At 38.7% G+C, this 26,491-nt stretch overlaps 1 protein-coding gene across 3 annotated transcripts in view; it reads right to left on the bottom strand.

The window, feature by feature from the left end:
- Positions 1-26,491, bottom strand: part of LOC150097025 (CD109 antigen-like) — a 623,307-nt gene that overhangs the window by 217,741 nt on the left and 379,075 nt on the right. For all 3 annotated transcript variants that reach the window (XR_016549783.1, XM_090407831.1, XM_090407832.1), the window contains one exon: positions 4,657-4,770. Coding sequence is in view for 2 of the 3 variants with exons in the window: in XM_090407831.1 (XP_090263957.1) it covers positions 4,657-4,770 (114 nt within the window). In the remaining variant the exon portion in view is untranslated. The remainder of the gene's footprint in view (positions 1-4,656; positions 4,771-26,491) is intronic.

The raw sequence follows: 26,491 nt of genomic DNA, 5'->3' as shown, positions 1-26,491 counted from the left end.
CCAATGCCAGGGTTCTTCAACACCTGTTCCTGCAGATTTGCGAGGAATTCTGCTGTACGAACGCAATCAGATCGTCTGCTAGGGATCTTTCTTCTTGCTACATCCTCGTAGTCACCATTGCAAGTCTCTAGTTCATGCCTGATTGTTTTTACTGTATTCAGGGAGCATTGGGCAGCAGTCGTAATATCCTTATTTTGATGGCGGGCACGAATCATCATGATACAAGTTATTCTCTTCCATGATTCAGGTGGGTTCCAGCTATCCATCCTTTCTGACATCTTGTATATGAATGAAGAAGGGTCCAAACTTTTAAATGAAGAGAAGTGTGTGTTAATACATGTAACTTACGGAAAAATATAATTAATTATAAATATGTCAAATTTATCCCGAACACCCTGTATATATATATATATATATATATATATATATATATATATTCAAGATACCAAATAATTTTATATAAACTTGGTTTTTAATCCTATTTCCCAAGTAAGCAAACAGACAAGAAAGCCAAGTTTGCACCTGCACATAGTGCAAGTCCAAGGCAACTCTTGGTAGTGCCAATCGAGGCAACTCGTGGCAAAGGTGGGTAAAGATCTGATCACTTTCTTTAGTATTTTTCCCTTAATGTAAAGCACATCCCCTTGCAGAGATGTATGATGCTAAACATTAAAGGCAATGGTCACTACCCATACCAGTTTTGACCTTTATTGAGGTCTCGTCAGTGGGAGCCAGACCTGAAAATGCTAAGGTTGAAGTAATGCAGAGCTCATTATGAATTTTACTTAAACAAATTGCCACAAGGTGCTTTGACCTTATAAATAAAATCTCAGGATGAGAGATAGATGTAGAAAGTTTTTTTTTAACTTTGGTATATTATGTATTCAAGATAGCTCTGCATTACTTCAATCTCGGCATTTTCAGGTCTGGCTCCCACTGACGAGGGTGCGGGTTAAGCTTGGGTTCTGAGAGGCTCTGCTTGGGGATAGGTTTTTGCTTGTCTCTAAGTGGAGCCACCGCTGAGATTATGGTTCTGTCTAGTGGTGGGGTGAGCCTGCCACTGGGTAGAGCCACTGATGAGAAGTTCTTCTCGGTGAAGGAGTGAGCTTGTCACTGAGTGGAACAAAGCTGAGTTGGACGGTCCTCTGGTCGCTTATAGCGAGTGGTCTGGGTATCGCCTAATTTTTAGAGCGGTCTTTACTTTAAAACACCTCAATAAAGGTCGAAACCAGTATAGATAGTGACCATTACCTTTAATGTTTAGCATCATACATCTCCACAAGGGGATGTGCTTTACATTAAGGGAAAAATACTAAGGAAAGTGATCAGATCTTTACCCACCTTTACCACGAGTTGCCTCGACTGGAACTACTAAGAGTTGCCTTGGACTTGCACCACGTCCAGGCACAAACTTGACTTTCTTGTCTGTTTGCTTACTTGGGAAATAGGATTAAAAACCAGTTTATATAAAATTACTTGGTATCTTGAATACATAATATACCAAAGTTAAAAAACTTTCTACATATATATATATATATATAAAAGATAAAGTCACTGAAAAGGATGTATTGGATACATTATTTAATCATTACATCAACAGAATATTTCATGCTGGTAAAAGGAATTTATTTGAAAGCCTGAACAGAGGATGGGGACTATAAGTTAATGAACCAGATGTAAATAAGATGTAAAATAAACAATGTCCATCAGGCCTCAGTATCTGATTAATGTTTTAAGAGTATATTCTAAGCAGTTAACAGTATGCTGAACTTGTTTAATTTAATATAAACTGTTAAATTGTGAATGAAACTATGTTGTGTAATTTATTTTTTTTCATTCACATTTAACATTGCTTATTATGTATTAATCATGATTTGTATAAAAATTATTTATTAATCCTTAATTTAGGATTACTATTTAAATATTTATTCTAAGCTTAACCTACTATTAATTTATTAAGCAATAATATGTGCAGAATTTATAATAACTAAAATATATATGATGTAACGAAAAGTATTATTATAATTAATTCTATACGTAATGAAAAAGCTGATTAAGTAGCTCAAATATTCTGTTTATTCTTATTTGTGAAAATTTAACATTATGTAATCACTCATGTGGTAGTAGAGCATCGTATTACATTAGCGAAATGTTTGCGTTCATTTGTTGTCATGGAGACGCATGAAATAAACAAGCACGAGTCGAAGAGAGCGTGACCTTCGGACTGAAAGGAGAGGAAAAGAGATTAAGATTTTTAATTAGAGAAGAGAGGGAGTTTTTGCGGAGCGGGAAGGAAGGTAGAATACAAGCAAAGGAAGTGGAAGAAAATTATAAGTTCTCTAGGGCAGAAATTCATGAGAATAGTGTTTAGAAGTGAGCCAAAACATAGTGAATCATATACTTAGCTGCAAGTGAAGTCAGCTGTGTTGTAAAGGAAAATTAATGCCGTAACCGGATAAATAAAGAACTGGACATTCAATGGAAAATTCTGATTAGTTCCAGTTAGTCTAGGATTACGTCTTAATTCTATGTTGCCCTGAGAAGAATTATATTGAAATTAGCTAGTTTGAGCAAGTTTAAACAAGGAAAGATATCAGTGCCTTATTGATGTGTTTTTTAGAGTAGTGAAGTGCGATTAACAGTAGTTCAGTTAAATCGTTGGAGAATTTTTATTGGTGTGTTCTGCTAACGTAAATAAGTTAATTCATAAGTGTGCTCACAATTAATTGATGTATTGAAGATTGTATCTGGTAAGAGTAGTCATACTTGTTTGTTTATTCTAACATTAACATATCTTCGAAGTTCAAAGTCCGAAATAAGATTGCTTGGAATATTGTCTACCTTGATTAGTGCTTCCTGTGAATTTAAACATTAAATACAGCTGATAGATATGTGGAGACTGATTAAATAAGAAGTTTCGTTTTATTAACTTGAGTTAAGAAAGCTTGTGATTTTGAAACTGTGAATTGTATGTGAAAGTTTAGAACATTGAATTGGCATGAGTGACTTAGCAAGATGTATTAAGTCGTAAATAATTCGTAAATAAATAGTAAATAATTCGGCCTAAATAAATGAGGAGACTGCTAACTTAATTAAGAATTGATCCTACTATTTTATATAGACTAATCTAAAAATAGGGTGGCGCAGTATAATTATAAATTTCCCTACTTTTGGATCGGTGATCAATTTCAATTAGTTGTTATATTGATAAGAGTGACTTGAACCAAGATGGCGGATTTAGAACATAACATGAAAATAGAACGTCACGACAAAACCTACATTCAAAATAAAATAGTAGTACTTACTACTTTATTAAGAATAAAATAGTAAATGTAACAAGATGGGGGGGGGAACGTTTATAAGGATAATGCATGAAATTAGTTCAGTTTGTGAATCTGTGAAGTGAATTTGAATGAAAGTTGGAAGTTTAAAGTTGATGGATTGCATTTGAATGGGTTTGGAAGATACTCCATGCACAAATCTTGTTTGCTTACATTTGGATAAATGATTAAACAATAACAGTGTATAATGTGGCTTTTTATCTTATAATTGTGCTTCATTTTTTCATGCTAGATACAAGTGTTCTCCAGTGGTGTTTGTTGCTGGAAATTTGTTTATTTGTATTTTTGCTATTTGTTCATTCCTAATGCTTCTGCTTTCTAAAAATGGCATCCATAAAGAAGCACACATTGGCAACATGGAACGCTTCAGCACAATGATCAAGTTCTTCCCTGGATTTTTCTTAGTGGATACACTGAAAAAATTGTTTTATGTAAGATTTGTATATTGTTAGAGTGAACAAAAAGAAGGAAAGCATTAATGTATGTGAAAAATGTATTGATAGGCTAGAGCATTTAGAGCATTGCTAGCTAGACCATAGTAGGGGCTTAGGCAAGAGTTCATGAAAATGAAAAGTGAAATGAAGCATCTGGAAGGTGAGATTAAACACCTAAAGAAGAGATTGGCTGAAGTAAATGAGAAGGAGGAAGTTAGCATTAAGAGGAAAGAATCAAAGTGTAAGGTTGAGTACCTTTTGGCTACTTGTATACGAGATATATATTACTTCTGGATTACTTCAACTTTGGTATCTCTCCTGGCTCTGGCTCCCACTGATGAGACCTCAGTAAAGGTTGAAACCCTTCCCATTATGCATAGCATTACACATGTCCAAAAGGGGGGTGTTTTGCATTATACTAAGGCAAGTGATATAATGTCATTAGCCTCTGTATACAAGTAGTTCAGATGTGAATATATTTCACGTGCAAAACACTGTTTCGCTTTCTTGGGAAACAAATTAAAAACCAAGTATATAATTTCTTGGTATCTTTAAAGGATGGCGTGTATTGATCATGTCTTCATGTTAAACACGATCAAATGCTCTGGAAATGTCAAGAACAACTGCTTGTGTACTAGTATTGTTGACTGATAAGTCAGCCTTCTCAACAAATGTTTCATTACACTTTTTTACATCAAGAGTCATTTTTAAAACCTCATAATCCTAAAGTTTCAATATTTTCTTTCAATCTTCTGACTGATTCAAATTTTAAATGGTTGTTTCATTACTGGGAAAGATATATTTTAACATATGCTAAGTAAGGATTGAATTTCAGTTTAGTTTACATTAAAGAGAGAGAGAGAGATAAAAGCATAACTCACCTTAATTTCAAAGAACTGAAAATTGAATACAGCTACTCTCAGCCCAATTTGTTCTCCAAGAGCAGCTGTCTCTGGTGCCTCCACTATAACAAAAAATGGTTTCGTGGAGTCAAACTACAACAAACAAACAAAAAAAAAGCAATTACCTTGCTATCAATAATATACTCAATAATTTCTAACTTCAAAAATGAAAATTTCTTAGTTTAAAGCAAATGGGCAACTGGATTTTTTTTTTATAGCAGTCCTGCTCATAATGACTAAACACCACAAGCAGCTAGAGAAAGATAAACCAGAAATCTTATTCTGGTGTCTGCACATGGTTTTTGCCAATTCGGAGCTTCGTTATGTAAAGTGGTAGCAGTGGTATCACTGAACAATGAAAATGAACACTGAACACTGAAAATTCTGTACAGTCTATTCTTTACAGACCAGCAGAAATAAATAATTTTCAAAGCACGCTTAAGCTAGTAAGAATTTTCTAAACAACATTCGTTGGGGAATTTGGTAGCCAGCAGTCATTTGTAAAATAGGGCTTTTCACTCACTGCTATATTTGAAAGCCACAGCTCAAAATTGTACTAAACTGTAAACAAGTTTATAACTAATATACCATTATTATATACTTTAATGCACACAGGAAAAAAAAGTGTAGTTTTCGGCCAACCAAGTTGGAATTTCCAGCTTGGTTGGCCGAGTGGTTAGGGTGTCTGCTCTTCAGCCAAAATGCTGCAGGTTCAAATCTTGCTGTGTGCATGAATGTTGGTGATTGTCTGTGAAAATACTAGTGGTGGTTGTGGACAGAAGACGGTGTTTGCAGATGAATGCAGTTCACTGTGGTTGATGGACTGAGTGGTGGAGACAGAGAGTTGTAGAGTGGGTGCCCTCTCTCAATGAGTCTTTGGAGTCCTTGGAGGTATCATGCAATAATAATAATAATAATACAGGAAATCCTCACTTAATGCAATTAATGAATTATGAGGCCTGATCAAGGATTCATATGAATTATGAGGCCTTGATCAGGCCTCATATGAATTATTATTATTATTATTATTATTATTATTATTATTATTCTGCAACTCCAAGGAGTCGACAGACTCACTGAGGGAGGCCCACACAGTATTGCACACAGTATTTATCATACCTTGCCTTGAACTCGTTCACAGTCGTAGCACCCACAACAGACTCTGGCAGCTGATTCCACTCATTCACCACTCTCCAAGTAAAAAAACCTAACTCTAACACCCTTGTCAACCACATTCTTGCCCAGCTTCCATGCATGGCCCTAGTCCTCCCACCACCAGTCCTATTTTCAAAAATATCTTCTGGATTAATCTTATAGAAACCCTTCAGTAATTTGAATGTCTCAATCATATCACCCCTTTTCCGCCTATCGACCAATTTCTGCAACCCACAAATCTTCAACCTATTCTCATAAGGTTCATTCCACAGACCTGCTATCATTGGTCACTCATCTCTGGATTCTCTCCACTTCCTCCCCATCACGAAGAAACCCTGGTGCCCATAACTGGGCAAAGTAGTCCAAATGGGGTCTTATCAAGGCTCGATATAAAGGAACAACAATTTGTTTGTCTCTTGTTTGTCTAAATTAGCTCATCAAATCTTGTGATTTGATGAGCTAATTTAGCCACTTTTGCAATGTGCCCCCTAACCTTCAATTCCCTATCCACCAACACTCCCAAATCCCTGGCCTCATCAATCTCCAGGAATATGGTTCCGCCAATGTGATATACTGCTGCTATTCTTTTCACCCCAAAGTGCATAACCTTACACTTTGCCACATTAAACTGACATCCATTTTTCCTAGCCCAGTCCTCCAAACTATCCAAATCATCCTGTAAAATTTTGACATCCTGTGCACTCACAATTGCTCTACCCAACTTTGCATCATCAGCAAATAAGTGAACACTTCCTCTCAGATCCTTTCCTATATCATTGATGAACAAATTTGCAAGAAGACTTGAATAAATTGAGTGATTGGGCAAGCAAATGGGGATGTGAGTTCAATGTTGCAAAATGTAAGGTTTTAAAATTTGGAAAACAAACATGGGATGCAGAATTTATGCTTGGTGAGAATATATTGTTGGAAGTAGAGGAGATAAGAGATCTGGGAGTGATAGTGGATAAGGATCTAAAATTTAGGGGACACATCGCCAAAATTGTGAAGACAACACAAAGACTTCTGGGAATGATGAGGAGGACACTGACGTGTAGAAGTAGGGAGATTCTTGTTCCATTGTATAAGGCTTTGATTAGGCCACACATGGACTATTATGCCCAGATTTGGTCACCTGGTTTTCAGAAGGATGAAGAGATGTTGGAAAGGGTCCAAAGGCGACTGACTAAGGTAGTTTCTGACCTCTGGAATGTCAAGTATGAGGAAAGATTGAAAAGATGTAATTTGCAGAGTCTAGTGGAGAGAAGGAAGAGGAGAGATATGATAGAGACCTACAAGTTGGTATAGGATCAATGGTGGAGAAGTTCTACAGAGAATAGTGGGAGATCAGGGGAGAACCAGAGGTCATGCCTGGAAACTGTATAAAGAGGGTGTGAGTAGGGGAGTGAGAGGCAGGTTTTTTTCGTGCAGAGTTGTGAATGATTGGAATGCCTTGCCTGAGAGTGTGGTGTCTGCAAGGAGTTTGAATGTGTTTAAGACCCAGTATGATGAGATGTGTGTGAGATAAAAGGACCTCCTAGATGAGTCTTTGACTCCATGAGGTCTTGTTTAATAATAATAATAATAATAATAATAATAATAATAAATTGAAAAGCAGTGGTCCAAGAACAGAGCCCTGCAGCACACCACTAGTCACAAGCCGTCTTTTAGACTCAACTCCTGAATAAACCACTCTCAGGTATCTCTCCATCAACCACCCTCCTATCCATCTCCCCAACCCTATATCCATCCCCATCTTCTCCAGTTTACTGATTAGGGTTCCATGTGGTATCCTGTCAAAGGCCTTGGAAAGGTCCAGTAGAATCACTGTAAACCCATTACCCTTATCCAGTTCAGCTGTCATTGTGTTATAAAATGTGAGCAAGTTACTGAGGCATGATCTACCCTTCACAAAACCATGTTGTCCCCCATACAATATCCCATTGTCATCTATCCAGTCCTGTATTCTTTTCTTGACTAATTTCTCCAAGACCTTGACAACGATTCCTGATATGCTAATCGGTCGGTAATTTACAACAGCAGTCTTGGAACCACCTTTATGCAGTGGAACTATTTTCCCCTCTTTCCACCCCCTCGGGACTAGCCCAGACCCGAGACTCAAATTAAACAAAATGGTCAAGGGTACTGACAATTCTTTAGCCGCTTCTCGTACTACACGAGCTGGTATACCATCCAATCCCACAGATGTATTGACATTGAGGTTATGCAATAGACTACTCACCTCCACTTCATTCACCACAATTCCCGTATAATCTACTGGTTTATTCGTTTCTGCAATGTCGCCACCTGGATGATATATTCTTGCAAAGTGCTCACTCAGTAACTCAACTATATCCACTGATTCAGTTACCTCCCTACCATTGGCATTCTTTAAAATCATTCTGCCATATACATTTTTCCTTTTACTTGCAACATATCGAAAAATCTGTTTAGGATTCTCTTTAGCCTGTATGGCCAATGTTCTTTCGTAATCCTTTCTTGCTTTTCTTACCACACTCATTACCCTTCTGGCCTGCGCTTTATACCGTTCATGTGCCTGCGGGTTACCTTTCTCCTTAAATTCCCTCCATAGTCGTTTCTTTTTTTGCAGCTCAAGCTTAATGGTGTTATTCATCCATTTATCCCCTACTTGATTTATTATTCGGACTCTAGGTATACAGTCAGCCATTGCTTCATGCAACACTTCTTAACTGCCTACCATGCACTATCAACTTCTAGTCCATGCAGTTGTACATGCCATGGCACTGAACCAATCAAACCCCTAAGCTTGTCATACTTTCCAGCCCGATAATACCCTGTCTTAATTGTAAATTCCACACCTTTAGCCACCTCCCAAGTCAAGACCCTATGATCACTCTCACCAATTGGTGGCAATGTGGTCATATTTGTTACAGCCAAATCCTCAGATGTAATTACTAGGTCTTGTATTTTCCATTACATGCTGTCCCAGATAGTTATCTTTTAATAACCGCATAAAATCCAATTCCTTCCTCCCGTGTGTCCTCTTCTCACTCCAATTTATGCGACCATAGTTGAAATCTCCCATAATAATTATCCTCTTTCCACTCAATTCTTCTATTTGCTTATGCATACTGTCACCACCATCTTTTCCATCACCTGGTCTATAGCAGCACCCAATTGTATATTTTGTTCTGCTAGCCACAATCTCACACCAAATGGCCTCAAATGTGCTCTTTTCTCTATCCTGCAATTAAACTTCTATTCTCCTTGGCTGCAGCTCATCAGCTATCATCAACAATACTTCTCCCCCCCATTTTAATCTCCCCGTCATTCCTGAACACACTATACCCATCACATTCAATCCCACTAGCTATATCATCTACAGTCAGCCATGATTCACTAATGCCAATAACCTGTGGTCTGGAAGTGCCAACCATGGCCAAAAACTCTTCCTTCTTGTTCCTAATACTCCTAGCATTAGTGTACATGAATTTAAGACCCCCCCCATTAGCCCCCAATTATTGGGCACAGATTTGGTCGTTGGGTTTTCATGGCAATATGAATATGTTGGAAAGGGTCCAGACCAGAGAAGATTCACAAAGGTGGTCAGTGGTCTTTGGAATGTGTACGAGGACAGATTGAGAGACTGTAAGTTACAGAGCCTCGTGAAGAGAAAGAAGGGGGGTAGATATGATTGAGACATATAAGCTAGTCAGGAGTTGTTATCGGGTCAACATGAAAGAGATTTTTCATAGAATGGAAGAGGGGAGTAGAACCAGAGGCCATCACTGGAAACAGTATAAGGAGGATGTGAGAAAGGAGCAAGGATAGGTTCTTTGCATGGAGAGTGGCTGGTGAGTGGAATGCATTGGCTGAGTATGTTGTGGGTGTATACACATTGAATCAGTTTAAATCATGGTTGGATGAGCATTGTGTGCAATAGTCTATACCTCCCACAATGTCTTTGATTCCATGGAGGTCAAATGTTAATAATAATAATAATCAAGTCATTAAGAGACATGAAAGTGGTGCTAGTAATACAATGGCTGTGCGAGATCTGGGATACAGTGAATCTACAGTTAAGATCATATTAAATAAGAGCAAAGAATACAAAGAACAAGGAAAAGTTGCTACTGCCTGCTTCTTTAGGCATGCAGATCACCCAAAATAGAAGCCATTTAATGATTGAGATGAAAGTCTTCTATCATTCTGTATTGAGGATCGTAACCAAAAAAGAATACCTCTTGGTACAAGGAATATTCAGGCAAAAGCTCTCAATATTTTTACATCACTGAAAGAGACCAAATTTAAAAGAAGAACATCATATTGGAGGCTTAATGGATTGTATACAGCACTCAGAAAGAATTAAAATGGAATTTAATACTTCCTATATTTCATCTCAGTCACTGAGACATCTTCAGGGATTACAAAAAACACATATACCACACAATACTACGCCCAACCACGTGGGTGACTGTAAAACTTCTATCCTATCCTATCTAGGTAGAGTGCCCTCAAAGGACAGTTGTAGGTGACCTGGAATGTAAGGTGGTATCTCTGATGATAACTGTTTCCCAAATCTTACGAAGCTTAATGCAACTGTATTTATTAAGATTTGGTTGATTTTTGAGCGCTGCTGCTGATTCTAAAAATAGTCTCTCTTTTTTGAATTTGCTGTGGTGGAGCATGGTGGTTTTATTCCATGAGATCCTGTGGGTTGTATCCAAGACAAGGTCAGCCAGGCCTGACTGTATTTGTGTATATGTTACATTAGTTTTTTGTAATCCCTGAAAATGTCTCAGTGACTGAGACAAAATATAGGAAGTATTAAATTCTGTTTTAATCTTTCTGAGTGCTAAGCCTCCAACATGATGTCTTCACAGCACTTAAGCCTCTACAGACGAAAAGAGGAATGTGAAAAATTTACTGCGAGTTTATGAAAGTTTGTCTGTTTTAAAAATCGAGCTGAAACAAAGAAGATGAAGCAAAGCACTATTCAAATATCTTTACTTCATTTTTTTGTAAAAAGTAGCTGAATAAAATGCTTAGACATTAAATAATAATTTAAGCAATTGATTTTTATTAACTTTGATGATTTTATTCTCTAATATAGCTTATTTTTTTTTTTTTTTTCAAATTTAAGCTAACCATCATCAAATTCCTGATATGTACTCTCAAGGGGGTGTATGTACAGGATATGATAGTACTACACGAAACTTACATCATTACTAACTTCCTATCTACAATTTTCCTTCAATTCAATCTGCTACTTGTCAAGACTCAACATTATCAGATCTTATATTTCTATCTTCTAAAGCACTTTTCACTGTATCAATCCACCTATATCTTGGTCTTCCTCTAGGTCATTTTCCTGCCAACCTGGGAGAGAACACTTGTTTTGCTAATCTTTCCTCTCCCATTCTGCTTAAGTGACCATACCACCTGAGATTAGCTCTGCTACTGCATTCCACGATGCTGACAATATCAAGTTCTGTCCTAATATCCTCATTTTTAATATGATGTTGCCATTCATGCCTCTAATCTTTCTCTGGACTCATATCTGTAGTGTCTAGTCTTTCGTGAAGTGTTTTACTTCTAACCCAGCTCTCAGATCCATAAGTTCAAATTGGTTTAAACACTTTCTTGCATACAACTAATTTAGTGTTTTGGCTAATTTCTCTCTTATTCCATATAAATTAATTCAGGTAACTTCCTACCATACCAGCTTTGTTGATTCTGTTGTCTATTTCCATATTTAATTTACCATCTTCACTAAAAATCATGCCTAAGTAGCTGAAATGTTTCACTTGTGTTTCACGACGTGGTTGGTGCTGTCATCCATAAAAATTAATTCTTTGCCTACAGCAGCATGGAACAATGAAACATGAATTGAAGAACTTTGTTGCAATATTGTTCAACAGTGATAGTCCCATGTAGCATAGTGCATCCATTAAGCATAATGCATCCCCACACCATGACTGCAACACTGCTATATCTATCCTGTTAGAGGATATTCTCGTCATGGTAAGCAGTACCACTTTCACACCAGATCAAGTGTCGCGATCACAGGAAAGACTAAAATAACTTTAGATATGAGATTTTTGCTTGAGACTGTACGGAAGAAGACAGAGAGAGGAAAAATAGTGTGCGTGTTGCCTAGGTATGATAATGATGAGCTGAGCAGAAGAACGGTGATATTGAATGGCATAATAGCGAGAATGTGTGACAAGAGAGGACTGGTATATGTGGATGCTTGGAGTGCGTTTGAGGAAAGAAAGGAGTTGTATGCGAGAGACCGTTTACATTTGAATGAGGAAGGACGTAGGCATCTGGAGAGATTGCTGTTCTGAATGAGTCAGTGTGTCCCAGGGAGGATGATAGCAGGGGTGGCCTCTTGTGTGAATGGATACTTGGGAGAAGGGAGACAATGTCAGGTAACACTGAGCCCAGTGGAGTCTAGAAGGGATAAGGCTGGGTATAGAAACAATGGCATTTATATGCTGTATACTAATGCCAGGAGTATCCGGAATAAGGGAGAGGAATTGGTGGCGCAGATAGCATCAGCCTGGCCAAAAATTATTGCGATCACTGAGACGTGGTTGACAGAAGGGGATATAATAACAGGAATAGAAGTCGCTGGGTATAGCATTTTTCGTCAGGATAGGAGGGGAAAGCGTGGTGGTGGGGTGCTGCTTATGATAAGTGATGACCTATGTCCTCTAAGAGTGGAGAATTTGGAAGGAAGTGAGACAAATGATTTTGAGAGCGTATGGTGTGAGCTAGAGGTAGGCAAGACAGGATATTTAGTGGGGTGTTGCTACAGACCCAGGAGCACAGAGGATGGGGACCAGGAGATGTTTAGACAGCTAAGTTTGGCAAGTGCAAGAAGAATGATTGTTATGGGAGATTTTAACTTCAGTAGCATAAATTGGAGAGAGGAACATGCATGTAACAATAGGGGAATGGAATTTCTAGAATTCTTGAGGGACAAATGTCTTAGGCAACATGTAACAGAGGGAACAAGAGGTTCAAAAATTTTGGATTTGGTTATAGCATCAGAAGAGTTGATAATAACTGAGTTGACGTCTCTCCCACCAGTTGGAGAGAGTGACCATATGGTGTTGACATGGAAAATGAATAGACATGCAGGAGTATCAAAGAGACGGGAACTTATGTGGAATTATAAGGCAGGTGATTATAATAGTCTTAGACGTCAACTTCGGGAAGTTTCATGGAGGGAGGAATTGGACGGCCGGGATATCACCAGTGCGTGGGAAATTGTGAAAGAATATTTGTTATCAGCAATGGTAAGTTGTATACCACGAGTGAAGAAGAGGGCGCAATTTGGAGTAAAGTGGATGACAAACAACATTAAACAGGAACTGCATGCGAAAAAGAGGGTATGGAAGAGATATAAGGACACAGGTGAAGAGAGGATGGGTGAAGAATATAAGACACAGGCAAGAAGAGTGACTCGTGTGGCAAGGAAAGCGAAACTGGAATATGAGAGGAGATTGGCCCTAAGATCCAAAGAAAATCCTAGGGAATTTTTTAGCTATGTGGCCAGTAGGAGGAGAAACGACTGTGGAAGAATGATATTGTGGGATAAAAATGGGAATAGAGTGACTGATGCAGAGGACATAGTGGAATTGTTCAATGAACACTTTATTGGAGTATTTCATCCTAGTGGAGTCAGTTTTAATGTTAGAGGGATAGGACTGGTACGAGGTCTGGAGGTACAGGAGGAGAGTGTGTTTCAGATACTGAGTACTCTGGATGTCAGTAAAGCTGTGGGACTGGATGGTATTTCGCCACGAGTTTTGAGAGAATGTGCTAAGGAATTGACAATACCTTTAACGTGGCTTTTCAATGAAAGTCTGGCTTTGGCAAAGGTGCCCAGGGAATGGAAGGAAGGTAAGATAGTGCCATTGCATAAGGGTGGTAACAGACTGGAAGTGTCTAATTATAGGCCAGTCTGTGTGTCATCAGTAGTTGTTAAGATCTTGGAGAAAGTAGTGAGGGACCGTGTACAGCATTGGGCAGATGAGGGTAATGTTATCTGTGAGAATTAACATGGATTTGTGAAAGGACGCTCTTGTTTTAGCAATATGCTAGCCTTTTATAATAAAGTTACAAGAGCATTAGATGAGGGAAAGGCATATACTGCAATTTTCTTAGACTTGGCGAAGGCATTTGACAAGGTGCCACATGATAAGCTGATATTTAAGTTGCAGCACATGGGTCTGGATGTCAGATTGGTCAACTGGATTCAGGATTGGCTGTCTGATAGGTATCAGAGAGTTGTGTATGGTGGAGCAGTTTCCAGGAGGCAGAGGGTTACAAGTGGGGTCCCACAGGGCTCAGTACTAGGACCTATATTGTTTAACCTTTATATCAATGACATAGCCAGTGGATTGCAGGGGGATATTCAGTTGTTTGCGGATGATGCGAAGCTGGGAAGGATTATTAGTAATAGCGCAGATGTGGTAGCCCTGCAAGAGGATTTGAATAAGCTAGATAGATGGGCAAATGAATGGGGGTCTCAGTTTAATGCAGCAAAATGTAAGGTCTTGAGGTTTGGGAAACATCGATGGGATGCTGCATACTCTATGGGAGGAGTTATACTGGAGGAAGTAGGGGAGACAAGAGATCTGGGGTTGATGATTGATAGAAACCTGAAGTTTAGGGGACATATTGCAAAGGTGGTGAAGGTAACACAGAGGATTGCTGCTATTATGAGAAGGACACTGACCTGCAGAGATAAGAGGGTTATCATTCCGTTGTATAAGTCTCTGATCAGACCACACTTGGACTATTGTTCTCAGATTTTGTCCCCAGGATTTGAAGGGGATAAATTAACTGTGGAAAGGATACAAAGACGGATGACAAAGATGGTTTCAGGACTGTACAAGGATAGTTATGAGGATCGGCTGAGAGAATGTGGACTCCAGAGTTTGGCGGATAGAAGAAGGAGAGGTGATATGATTGAGACTTTTAAACTGTTGAGAGGTGGTTACAAGGTTGACACTGGGGAGTTCTTTCGCTTGGTTGATCAGCGGGAAGGAGTGATGACAAGAGGCCATCCCTGGAAGTTACGAAAGGAAACTGTGAGCAAGAGGGTAAGGACTGGTTTCTTTGTGTGGAGGGTGGTTGAGCCGTGGAATGCATTGCCTGATGGAGTGGTGGGAGCGAGAACGGTCAGTGACTTTAAAGAGTGGTATGATAAACTTTGTGTTTCTCAGGGGGGGACCTCCCCTCGATGAGTCTTGACAGACTTTATGTCTTAGGAAGGACCTCCCTCGACGAGTCTTTTGACTCCTTGGAGGCCTGAATAATAATAACTCTCATCTGTAAAGAGTACATTAGTCTACTGGTGTCTTGTCCAATTTTTACAGATATAACACCAATGAAAACATACTCTATGATGAATGTTCTACTGTGTATAAAGAGACAAACTACAGGCCTTCAGGTATATAGGTCTCCTTTTCACAGATGTCTTGCCGCAGTTTGTTAAGATATCTGAATAGCAGTGCTTGAATGGAGCAGACTTGCAAGCTGACCTGCCATGGTGTGTCGTTTTCCTGTTATAACCAAAAATCTTTCCTTATTATTATTATAATTATTAAACAAGACCTCGTAGAGTCAAAGACTCATCTAGGAGGTCCTTTTATCTCACACACACATCTCATCATACCGGGTCTTAAACACATTTAAACTCCCTGCAGACACCACACTCTCAGGCAAGGCATTCCAATCACTAACAACTCTGCACGAAAAAAACCTGCCTCACACTCACACCCTCTTTATACAGTTTCCAGGGATGACCTCTGTTTCTCCCCTGATCTCCCACTATTCTCTTTAAAACTTCTCCACCACTGATCCTATAACAACCCTTTACCAACTTGTAGGTCTCATATCGCCCCTCTTCCTTCTCTCCACAAGACTCTGCAAATTACATCTTTTCAATCTTTCCTCATACTCAACATTCCATAGGTCAGAAACTACCTTAGTCAGTCGCCTTTGGACACTTTCCAACATCTCTTCATCCTTCTGAAAACCAGGTGACCAAATCTGGGCACAATAGTCCATGTGTGGCCTAATCAAAGCCTTATACAATGGAACAAGAATCTCCCTACTTCTACACATCAGTGTCTTCCTCATCATTCCCAGAAGTCTTTGTGTTGTCTTCACAATTTTGGCGATGTGTCCCCTAAATTTTAGATCCTTATCCACTATTACCCCCAGATCTCTTATTTCCTCTACTTCCAACAACATATTCTCACCAAGCATAAATTCTGCATCCCATGTTTGTTTTCCAAATTTTAAAACCTTACATTTTGCAACATTGAACTCACATCCCCATTTGCTTGTCCTATCACTCAATTTATTCAAGTCTTCTTGCAAGGCCACAACATCTTCACTACTCTTTATGGTTCGTCCCAACTTTGCATCATCTGCAAACAACTGAATATCTCCATCCAAATCTTCCCCAATATCATTAATATACAAGTTAAATAGTAATGGCCCTAAAACAGATCCCTGAGAACTCCACTAGTGACTTTCCTTTTCCTGGATATTGCACCCCCATACACAACTTGTTGATACCTATCAGATAGCCAGTCTCCAATCCAATGCACTAATCTAATATCCAACCTCATCTGCTCTAGTTTGACTGTTAACTTATCATGAGGTACTCTATCAAAAGCTTTTGCGAAATCCAAGTATATTACGGTGTATCCTTCTCCTGTCCAAGGAAGCAGTCACTTTATTGTAATAAGTAAGTAGATTACTAAAACACGACCTTCCTTTAGCAAATCCATGCTGTCCATCAAAGATTATACCATTGTTGTCTGGATCCTAGTTCTCACAAGCTTCTCCAACAACTTAACCACAACACCTGACACACAGATAGGCCTATAGTTTGATGCTTGAGTTTGATCACCTCCTTTATGAAGTGGCCCAATCTTGCCCTCCTTCCACTCTTTAGGGACTTGACCAAGTGCAAGACTCGTATTAAAAAAACATATCAAGGCAGGTGTCAACTCTCTGGCACATTCCTTTAGAATACATGGTGATATATTATCAAGTCCCACAACCTTATTTACATCTAGTTTACTCAGCTCCACAACACCTCTTGCTCACTTACAGTCAGTCTCTCCTCCCCATCATCAACTGCTCTTAATCTCTCCATGAAGTCACATTCACAAGATTGAAAGATCTTTATGAACTGCTCATTAAGTATCTCCACCACACATTCTGCAACAGATGTCTTTATACCATTTCCTCCAATCAATGTCATCCTTCCGTAATCATTCTTTCTTTTGCTGGCTACATATCGAAAGAACTCCCTAGGATTCTTTTTGGCTTCTCTAGCTAACTGCTGTTCATACCTCTCTTTAGCTACTCTCACCAACCAAGTCACCCTCCTTGCCTGGTCTTTGTAGACCTCATGAAATTGGTTACTTCCACTTCTCTTATGCTGCCTCCACAATGCCCTTTTTCTCTGTATTGCATGCTTAATCTCTTTATTCATCCATCTCACATCTACCTTATTTAACCTTCTCACCCATGGTATACATTTAGACATTGCATCCGCTAAATATTTTTTGAAAATCCCCCAAGCAGCATTTATCTCTTTTCCGGCTAACTCCTCATTCCATGTTACACCTGCAAGCTATCTCCTGAGCTCTTCATAATCATCCCACCTTGTAGTTCCACATATACCCTTTTTTTCACAGGGGTCCTTGCACTGCTGGCAACCACCCAATTAATCACCTCATGTTCACTTTCACCAATTGGTGGATGATTTGATACCTCATTGATAATTACATCCTCCGATGAGATGACCAAATCCAAGACCCTTAATCCTCGTGTGCCCTCTGTTACATACTGTCTGAGGTAATTATCCCTCAAAAACTCAAGAAGCTCATTTTCTTTACTTCCAGTTGCTATCGCTTCATTCCAGTCTATATTGCCATAATTAAAATCACCCATAATGATCACCCTTTTCTTATTTGCTTGGCTTATTTGACTATACATTTCACTATCACCACCATCCACATTACCAGGTCTATAACAACATCCCACCAAGTATTTGATTCTATTCACCTCTATCTCACACCATACTGCCTCAAAACCACTGGCCCCATTTCCCTCTTGCATTTCTACCTTGTATGGACATAACTCTTTCTCTATCATCAATAGCACTCCCCCTCCCTTTTTACCCCTTCTATCCTCATGAAACACATCATACCTTTCCATCTCTATTCCTGTCAGGATGTCATCCTCATCTAACCATGTCTCACTTATTCCGACAATCTCTGGGTGCACAGACGCAATTAGTGCAACCATTTCATCCGCCTTGTTTCTTATACTTCTAGCATTGGTATACAAACACAACAACTCATTTCTGGATCTACAGCTAGTTTCACTGATACCACTCACTCAATGTGATCTCTCCATGCTGGACTGGGGCCATTTCCTTTTCTGCTTCTTCTTAGAACCCTTTGCAATTCCATGTGTTTCCTTTTGATCCCTGATCATCCCATTACTTTCCTCCCTACACACGCTCTCACCTCCTCTTGGAGCATCCACCTTTCTCATGCTGTGTATCCCTGTCCACCCTGAGCCTCCCCGTTTCCCTGCTCCTCTTGCACACCCATTCTCTCATTTTCTATACTCATACCTCTCACTTCCCCATTCATTTCCACTTCTTCAATCTCTCCTGTCTTACTCTCCTGCTCTTCCACATCACTCCCCTCTCGATCTGACTCATTCTCTCTATTCGCCTCTCCACTTTCCAGCAGTAGTCTCTTCAAGCGACTCACACCATAACCACTCAAATGCAGTCCATCGCTCCCATACAGCTCACTTCGTCCCTCAAACTCATTCCACACGTTAACAAACTGTACTCCCATCTCCTCACACATTTCAGCCAGAATATCATTCATAATCCTTGCTCTCCGCCTCATTTCACCACAATCATACCTAGGCAACACACTGACTACCCTTCCTGTCACACTATTCTCTTTTATCTTTCCAAGCAGTCTCCTGACATTCATTTTGACATGCTCTTTGTTCTCTCTCAAATCATTTGTACCAATTAATACAATTAACTCTTTTGCTCGTTCCCACCTCATATTCAATGCCTCAATCACTCTACTCATTTTACTGCCTGGAAAACATACCTTGTGCATTTTATCCTCTAGCACACATTTAATAATGGAGTCGCCATACAACGCCACTCGCTCATCTTTCATTAACTCTTTCATGCCATCATGATTTATTTTAATAGTTTTGACCTGAATTCTCTTAATTTCATTCCACATCCATTTCATTTCTTGCTTCATCCAATCCAATTCACCTTCCGAACCTCGCGACACATTCTCTCTATCATTAAATCTTTCTAACTTTCTAACTCTCAACCCCCTCTTCTCACTTTCCCTCTCATTCATCCTTCTTTGTTTCCGTACTTTCTGTCCAACATACGTCCAACTTTCACTATCATTCTTCTCACTTTCACTCTCACATATCTTTCTTTGTTTCCGTACTTTTGGACTAACATGCGTCCAACTTTCGCTATCATTCTTCTCACTTTTACTGTCATTCATCTTTCTTTGGTTCAGTACTTTCGTTCCAACAAGCGTCCAACTTTTGCCATCATTCATTCTTTTTTCGCTATCATTCATTCTTTCGATTTTTTTTACTTGTTATTTCTGCATCACGCCATTTCTACTTTCATTCGTTCTCTCAATTTCGTTTATTTCCGCCTCACTTTCATCCCTTTTAACATCTGTTATGGTTGTCAAATCGCTCTTTTTCTTTTTTCCTGATTTTTTAACATTTTTTCGCCTGCCTTCTCACCATCCTTCTCTTTCAAACGTGCACTCGCGACACAATCGGTACTAGCACTTTCTGTCATCAATTTCATATTCGCATTCATCAATTCCTCGTTCAGGTCACATTTCGCACACACCCTTCTTCCATCCGCACTAAACATCCACAAATCATTTATGTAATCGAAGGAATACATATAACAGACCTCACACTTAACGAAACGACTGAAATCTAAATTAAAGTCATGGAATGACAATGCTGCCGCCATTCTTTTTTTTTTTTCTGCAGGTTACTAGGTCTAATATTTACGATTTCGTATTTAGTTTAGGCAAGAAAAGAAACCTCACACTAATAATATCGGTAGCATACAACGTTTACAGCCGCTCTTACTTAAATAATTATGCATATATACTTAATTATTCCTAGTAAAAGTTATCTGAATCAGGAGCTCTTCAAAACACGTCCGTAGCGCTTGACTCACTTGCACCCTCCTCAATATACTCCATAGTAGAGTGAGGGTGACTTCTTAGCAAACATGTGGAACAGATTTCATTGGTTTGAAATGCTGGTCAGAGCCTGGATACAACACTATATGAGATTCCAAACTCTCTTTACATTACAAGACATCCAAATTTGCAACTTTATTTTTTCACAATAAGTGCTGCCTTCAAATACAGTTTACTTAGTGTAGCCTTTTGCCTTTTATCTGGTTGAGTTCCACCATGTGACCCCTTTGTGTGCAATTCGAAAATTTGAATATATACCCATTTTCTACTCGAAATCATCAGTTATACAAATTGCCACAAGCTGGTTCATCTGAATTTTGCAATTGTAATCTTCAGAAATAGTGTTCATCCTTAGATTTTGAACACCAGTGTACAATGAAACAATAACCTCTATTTTTGCACATCAAGGTCCTCCACATCATTGCCATTTTCCGATGTGACAACTTCACAATTTGTGCAATGTGATCACTGAACTTCGGATTCTTGTTCATCACCACTCTCCGATCTCTCAGCTCTCCTCTACCTTCTTCAAAGTTTTCCCACCAAGTGTACACTTTGCATCCTGTCTATTCAAGTCCTCATGTAAGGTCACAACACCTTGTTTGACTTCTCATTGTTCTTCCCAATTTTTCATTGTCAGAAAACAATTGCATATATCCAGTTAAATCTGTCCCAATATCATTAATATGCAAGTTGAAAAACAATTACCCCAATATAGATCCCTGCAGACAGAGCCTTTTCAAGAGTATTTGCTGCCCGAGTGCAAACTTTTATCAGCCGACCCTAATACTGTATTGTATAATCCACATTAGATATTAGCTATATAAAATGCCCCCTATCAATGTTGCCACCTGGGTGTGGTGCATCCCTTGCACCCTCGGGTTGGCACGGCCCTGCCTGCTGGACACTACTAGTAACTTTCTTCTTTAAAACCAGTCACTGATTCAACTCACTATTCAAATTCCATCAGTTTCAGCTTATTTAACAGCTTGTTGTCTGGCAGTCTATTAAATACTTTTGCAAAATCGATGTATAACGTTGTATACTCATCTCCAATATCCAATGCAGTCATCAACTTGGAAGTTTTTCCACTTGGTTGTACTATAAATTAAAGATACCAAGAAATTATGTACTTAGTTTAAACATTTATCCAAGTGTAAGCAAACAAGTTTGCACCTAAACTATTTTCAGAACTGGGGAAACTCATATAAAGAAGCTAATGACTTCACATCACTTGCCTGAGTATCCCATAATGCGAAGTACATCTCATTGCAGATATGTATAATGCTATGCATTATGGGAAGAGTCACTACCCAGACCGGTTTTGACCTTTATTGAGGTCTCATCAGTAGGAGCCAGACCCAGAAGTGATACTAAGGTTGAAGTAATGCAGGTCATATTTTCATATACAAGTAGCCAAAAGGTGTCACACTTTATTATTAAAATACTCTGGATAAGATAAAGAGATACTAAGAAAGGGATACTAAGGCAAGTGATGCGAAGTAATTAGCTTCTTTATATGGGCTGTCCTAGCCTTGTCCTGAAATAGTTAAGGTGCAAACTTGTTTCCTTACATTTGGATAAAGGATTAAACCAAGTATATTATTATTATTATTATTATTATTATTACATGACACCTCCAGCGATTCCAAAGACTCATCAAAGGAGGGCATCTACTCTACAACACTCTGTCTCCACCATTCACTCAATCCACCAACTACAACTACACCAATGCCACTGCCCACCATCACCACTTTCATAGACAATCCATGCTCATCATCATAGAACATCCATGCCCATGGCAGGATTTGAACCTGCAGCCTTTTGGCTGGAGAGCAGATATGCTAACCAATCAGCCAACCAGGCTGGCAATTTAATTTCTTGGTATCTTTAATTTGCAGTCATCAACTTGTTATAGTAAATAAGCAAGTGTGTAAAACATTACCTCTCTTTCACAAACCCATGATGACAATCACAGAGAAAACTGCTGTTAGCAACCTATTTCTGTATCCTAGTTCTTAACTAATCTTTCCAATACCTTACCTACAACTCCAGATATACAGATTGGCCTATAATCTGCAGTCATAGTATTATCGCCCTCTTTATACAGTGGAACAATTTTACCTTCTTTCCACTCCATTGGGACCTGTGCTGTTGTAAGACTCTTATTAAACAGTCAAACCATTGCTACTGCCAAATTCCTGAGAAACTCCTTTAAGAAGGGGTGACATGCATCATATCCTATTGCCTTATGGACATCAAGCTTATTTAATTCCTGCCCATATACCTCCTGCTCACTTACAATTAAGTAATCCTCTTCTATTTCCTTTACCTTTGAGCTTCTTGTGATATCACACCCACAAGGATAAAACATCCTAATAAGTTGTTTGATAAATACCTCACCTATATGCAGGGCCGGTTTTATCATTTGGCGAACCTAGGCAATTGCCTAGGGGCACTAAGACTTCGGGACGCCAGATTTTACTACATAGTTCGGGAATTACAACCTTCAAAAAAAATTAGTAAAACCTTGATTAATAATAAATAACTGAAATAAGTCAAGCTGTCCTGGTGCTCGCTGATGCTCCTACATTATTTTCGCCTTTCTCTATTTCTTCCACTCCCCTGCTCTTTGTATACTTAACCTCAAGTGCAGAGATTTTTCCTCCTGGCATCTGTCCCAAGATGAGCGGGGAATGATATTATTTTTATAAATATCCACATGTGTAGGTGTACGTGTGCTTGTGTGAGTATGACAAAATATATATAGAGAGACAATGTATAGGGGTGTCTAAATTTTCTTTGCCTAGGGGCATCAGATACTCTCAGATAGGCCCTGCCTATGTGCCCAACAGTAGTTACCATTCCAATATCATTATCCATTAATGATAATGGGAGTCACAAGAAGAAGACGTGTGTAAAGAGGGCTCCTGTTCGAGATAAGTTTTTAAAATAATTAATAATATATAAGTGTGTGTGCATGAGTAAGAGTTGCTATAAAAGTTGTGTGCTTGCAGTGTTATTAGCATGTGGGATTTTTTGTTTAAGTTCATTTACAAATTCTTTGAAATGAGAGCATAGTATATAACTGACAAAGGAAAAATGGCAGTAGCTTTGTTTATGTAGGAATTCAATTCAATTTCAGTCGTTTTGTAAAAAGTGAGGTGTGCTATAAGTACTTGTTTGATTATTTCGATAAATTGTGGATATTTAAAGCAGATGAAAGGAAGGTGTGTGTGAAGAGAGTGAACTGAGTGAGGACTTGAAAAGTGCTAAATGTTGAAAATTGAAAGTGTTAGCAGCAAGAATGCCACGAGGAGGAAGAGCTCATCTGATAGATAGATGATGTAAAACAGCAGCAAAAAAACGTTAAAAAAGATTTGAAAAAGAAACCGAGCAATCTAAGAAAGAGTAAAAGAGCAGCGAAAAAATGTTAAAAAAAGTTTTGAAAAAGAGAATGAACAATGTCAGAAACATAACAGTTGATGGTAAGAAAAACAAAAGTGATGCGAATGTGGGGAAGTTACAAAACAAAGTGCTGTTAAAGATAAGGTGGCGAGCAGCATTGACTGTGAACAAGCGTGTATGATGCAAGGTTGAAAAGTTTCAAAATTTGAAAGAATGAATGACATTGAAAGTGTGATACAAGGTGCGAAAATTCAAAAATTTGAATGAAAGAATGACAGTGAAAATGTGAAAGATGAGTGGTTAAGATGAGGCAACAGATGAAATGGATGTGGAATGAAGTTAAGAGATTTCGAGATATGCATGGAAGAGCAAAAATTATGAAACAAATAATGTTGGTATAAAAGAGGTAACAAAAGACCTGCAAATGGTGTTGTATGCCGATACAATTATTAAAGATCTGCTAGATGAGAGGATGCATAAACTATGTTTTACTGGAGGTAGAAGGAGCATAGTGATTGAGGCATTAGATATGACAAGTAAACAAGTAATAAAATTGGTAGTTGTAATAGGTACAAATTACTTGACTGCAAACAGACAACACATCAGATTGGATATGAGGCGGTTGTTGAGATGGATAAAAGCAAGAATATTGTGATAGAAAAGGTGGTAAGCATGTTTCCCAGGTATGACAGTGTGAGATGAGGAGGAGAGCAAGGATTATGAATGATATGTTAGCAGAAATGTGTGAGGAGAAAGGAGTAAAGTTTGTTAATGTGTGGAAAAAGTTTGAAGGACGAAGTGAACTGTAAAGGAATGATGGACTGCATCGAGTGGTTTTGGTGCGAGTCGCTTGGAGAGACTACTGCTGGAAGGTAGATAAGTGAGTACAGAGAATGCATCATATTAAGTGGTAAGCGATGTGGAAGAACAGGAGAGTGAGACATGAATGATTGAAGAAGTGAGCGGCATGAGTATAGAGAATGAGAGAACAGGAGTGTAACACAGACAGAAAAACAGGAAGGCTTATAATGGACAGAGGAACACAGCATGAGAAAGGCAGATGCTCCAAGAGGATGTGAATGCATGTGTAGACAAAAAGAGAAGAGGATGACCTAAGATCAAGGGAAAACACTTGGATCTCAAGAAGGTTTGAAGATGAATAAGGAGAAAAGAAATGGCTCCAGTTAAGCATGGAAAAGTCATATCAAATAAATGGTGTCAGTGGAACTAGCTATAGATCCAGGAATAAGCTGCTGTGATGTATACAAATGCTAGAAGCGTAAGAAACAAGGCAAATGAGATGGTTGCATTTATTGAGTCTGTTCACCCAAATATTGTTGGAATAAGTGAGACATGGTTGGATGAGGATGACATCATGACAGAAATAGAGATGGAAGGGTATGATGTGTTTCTTGAGGATAGAAAGGGGATAGGGGGTGGGGAGTGCTATTGGTGATAGAAAAAGAGTTATGTCCATATAAGGTAGAGATGCAAGAGGGAAATAGTGCCAGTGATTTTGAGGCAGTATAGTGTGAGATAAAGGTGAATAGAATGAAACACTTGGTTGGATGTTATTATAGACCTGGTAATGTGGATGGTGGTGACTATGAAATGTATAATCAAATTAGCCAGGCAAATAAGAAAAGGGTGATCATTATGGGAGATTTTAACTATGGCAATATTAGACTGGAATGATGATATAGCAACTGAAAGTAAAGAAAATGAGTTTCTTGAATTTTTGAGAGACAAATTAAAGACAGTCTGTAACAGAGGGCACACAAAGATTGAGAGTCTTGGATTTGATCATCTCATGACAGGATGTAAGTATAAATGAGCTGACCAATCACTCACCAATTGGTGGGAGTCACCATGAAGTGATTACCTGGGTGGTTTCCAGCAGTGTGAGAACCACTGAGAAAAGGGTATATGTGGAACTAAGGTGTGTGTGTTGGGGGGGGGAGGATTATGAAGAGCTCAGGAGACAGCTTATGGGATTTTCAACAACTATCTAGTAGACACAATATCTAAATGTAAAGTAAAGAAAATAAAAAAAACTGAAAGTAAAGTAAAGAAACTGAAAGTAAAGAAAATGTTTCATGATTTTTGGTGGACAACTGCCAAAGACAGTATGTAACAGAGGGCACATTAGGATTGAGGGGTATTGGATTTGATTATCTCATCAGAGGATGTAATTATAAATTGGGTGACAAATCATCCTCCAATCGGTGAGAGTGACCAGGAAGTAATTATCTGGGTTGTTACCAGGAGTGTGAGGACCTGGTGATTATGAAGAGCTCAGGAGACAACTTGCAGGTGTAGCATAGAATGAGGTATCAGCTGGAAAAGAGATCAATGCAGCTTGGAGGATATTCAAGAACTATCTAGTAGAAGCAATGCCTAAATGTATTCCAAGAGTCAGAAGGTTAAATAAGGTAGGTGTGAAATGGATGAATGAAGATATTAAGCATGTGATACAGAGAAAAAAGTCATTATGGAGGCAGCATAAGAGAAGTGGTAATAACCGATTGCATGAGGATTACAAACACAAGGCAAGGAGAGTGACTTGGTTGGTATGCTTAGTAAAAGTGAAGTATGAGTAGCAGTTAATTCATGAAACCAAAAAGAATCCTAGAGAGTTCTTTCAATATGTAGCCAGCAAAAATAAGAATGATTATGGAAAGATGACAGTGATTGGAGAAAAGGATATAAAGACAACCACCACAGAAGATATAGTGGAGACACTTAATGAGCAGTTCATAAACTTGTTACATTCTTGTGACTGTGACATCATGGAGAGATTCAGAACAGTTGATGAGGAGGAGGAGAGAATGAGTGCTCAGAGGTCTGAGCAAGAGGTGTATGGGGAATTGATCAAACTTGATGTTAATAATAATAATTATTATTATTAACATCATATATATACATATGAT

Source organism: Typopeltis vanoorti, chromosome 18 (assembly GCF_054136105.1).
Source record: "Typopeltis vanoorti isolate ZY-2024b chromosome 18, IOZ_Tvanoo_1.0, whole genome shotgun sequence".
Lineage (NCBI taxonomy): Eukaryota > Metazoa > Arthropoda > Arachnida > Uropygi > Thelyphonidae > Typopeltis > Typopeltis vanoorti.
The sequence above is the reverse complement of the archived record's forward strand: the minus strand, read 5'-3'. Positions and strand labels throughout refer to the sequence as shown.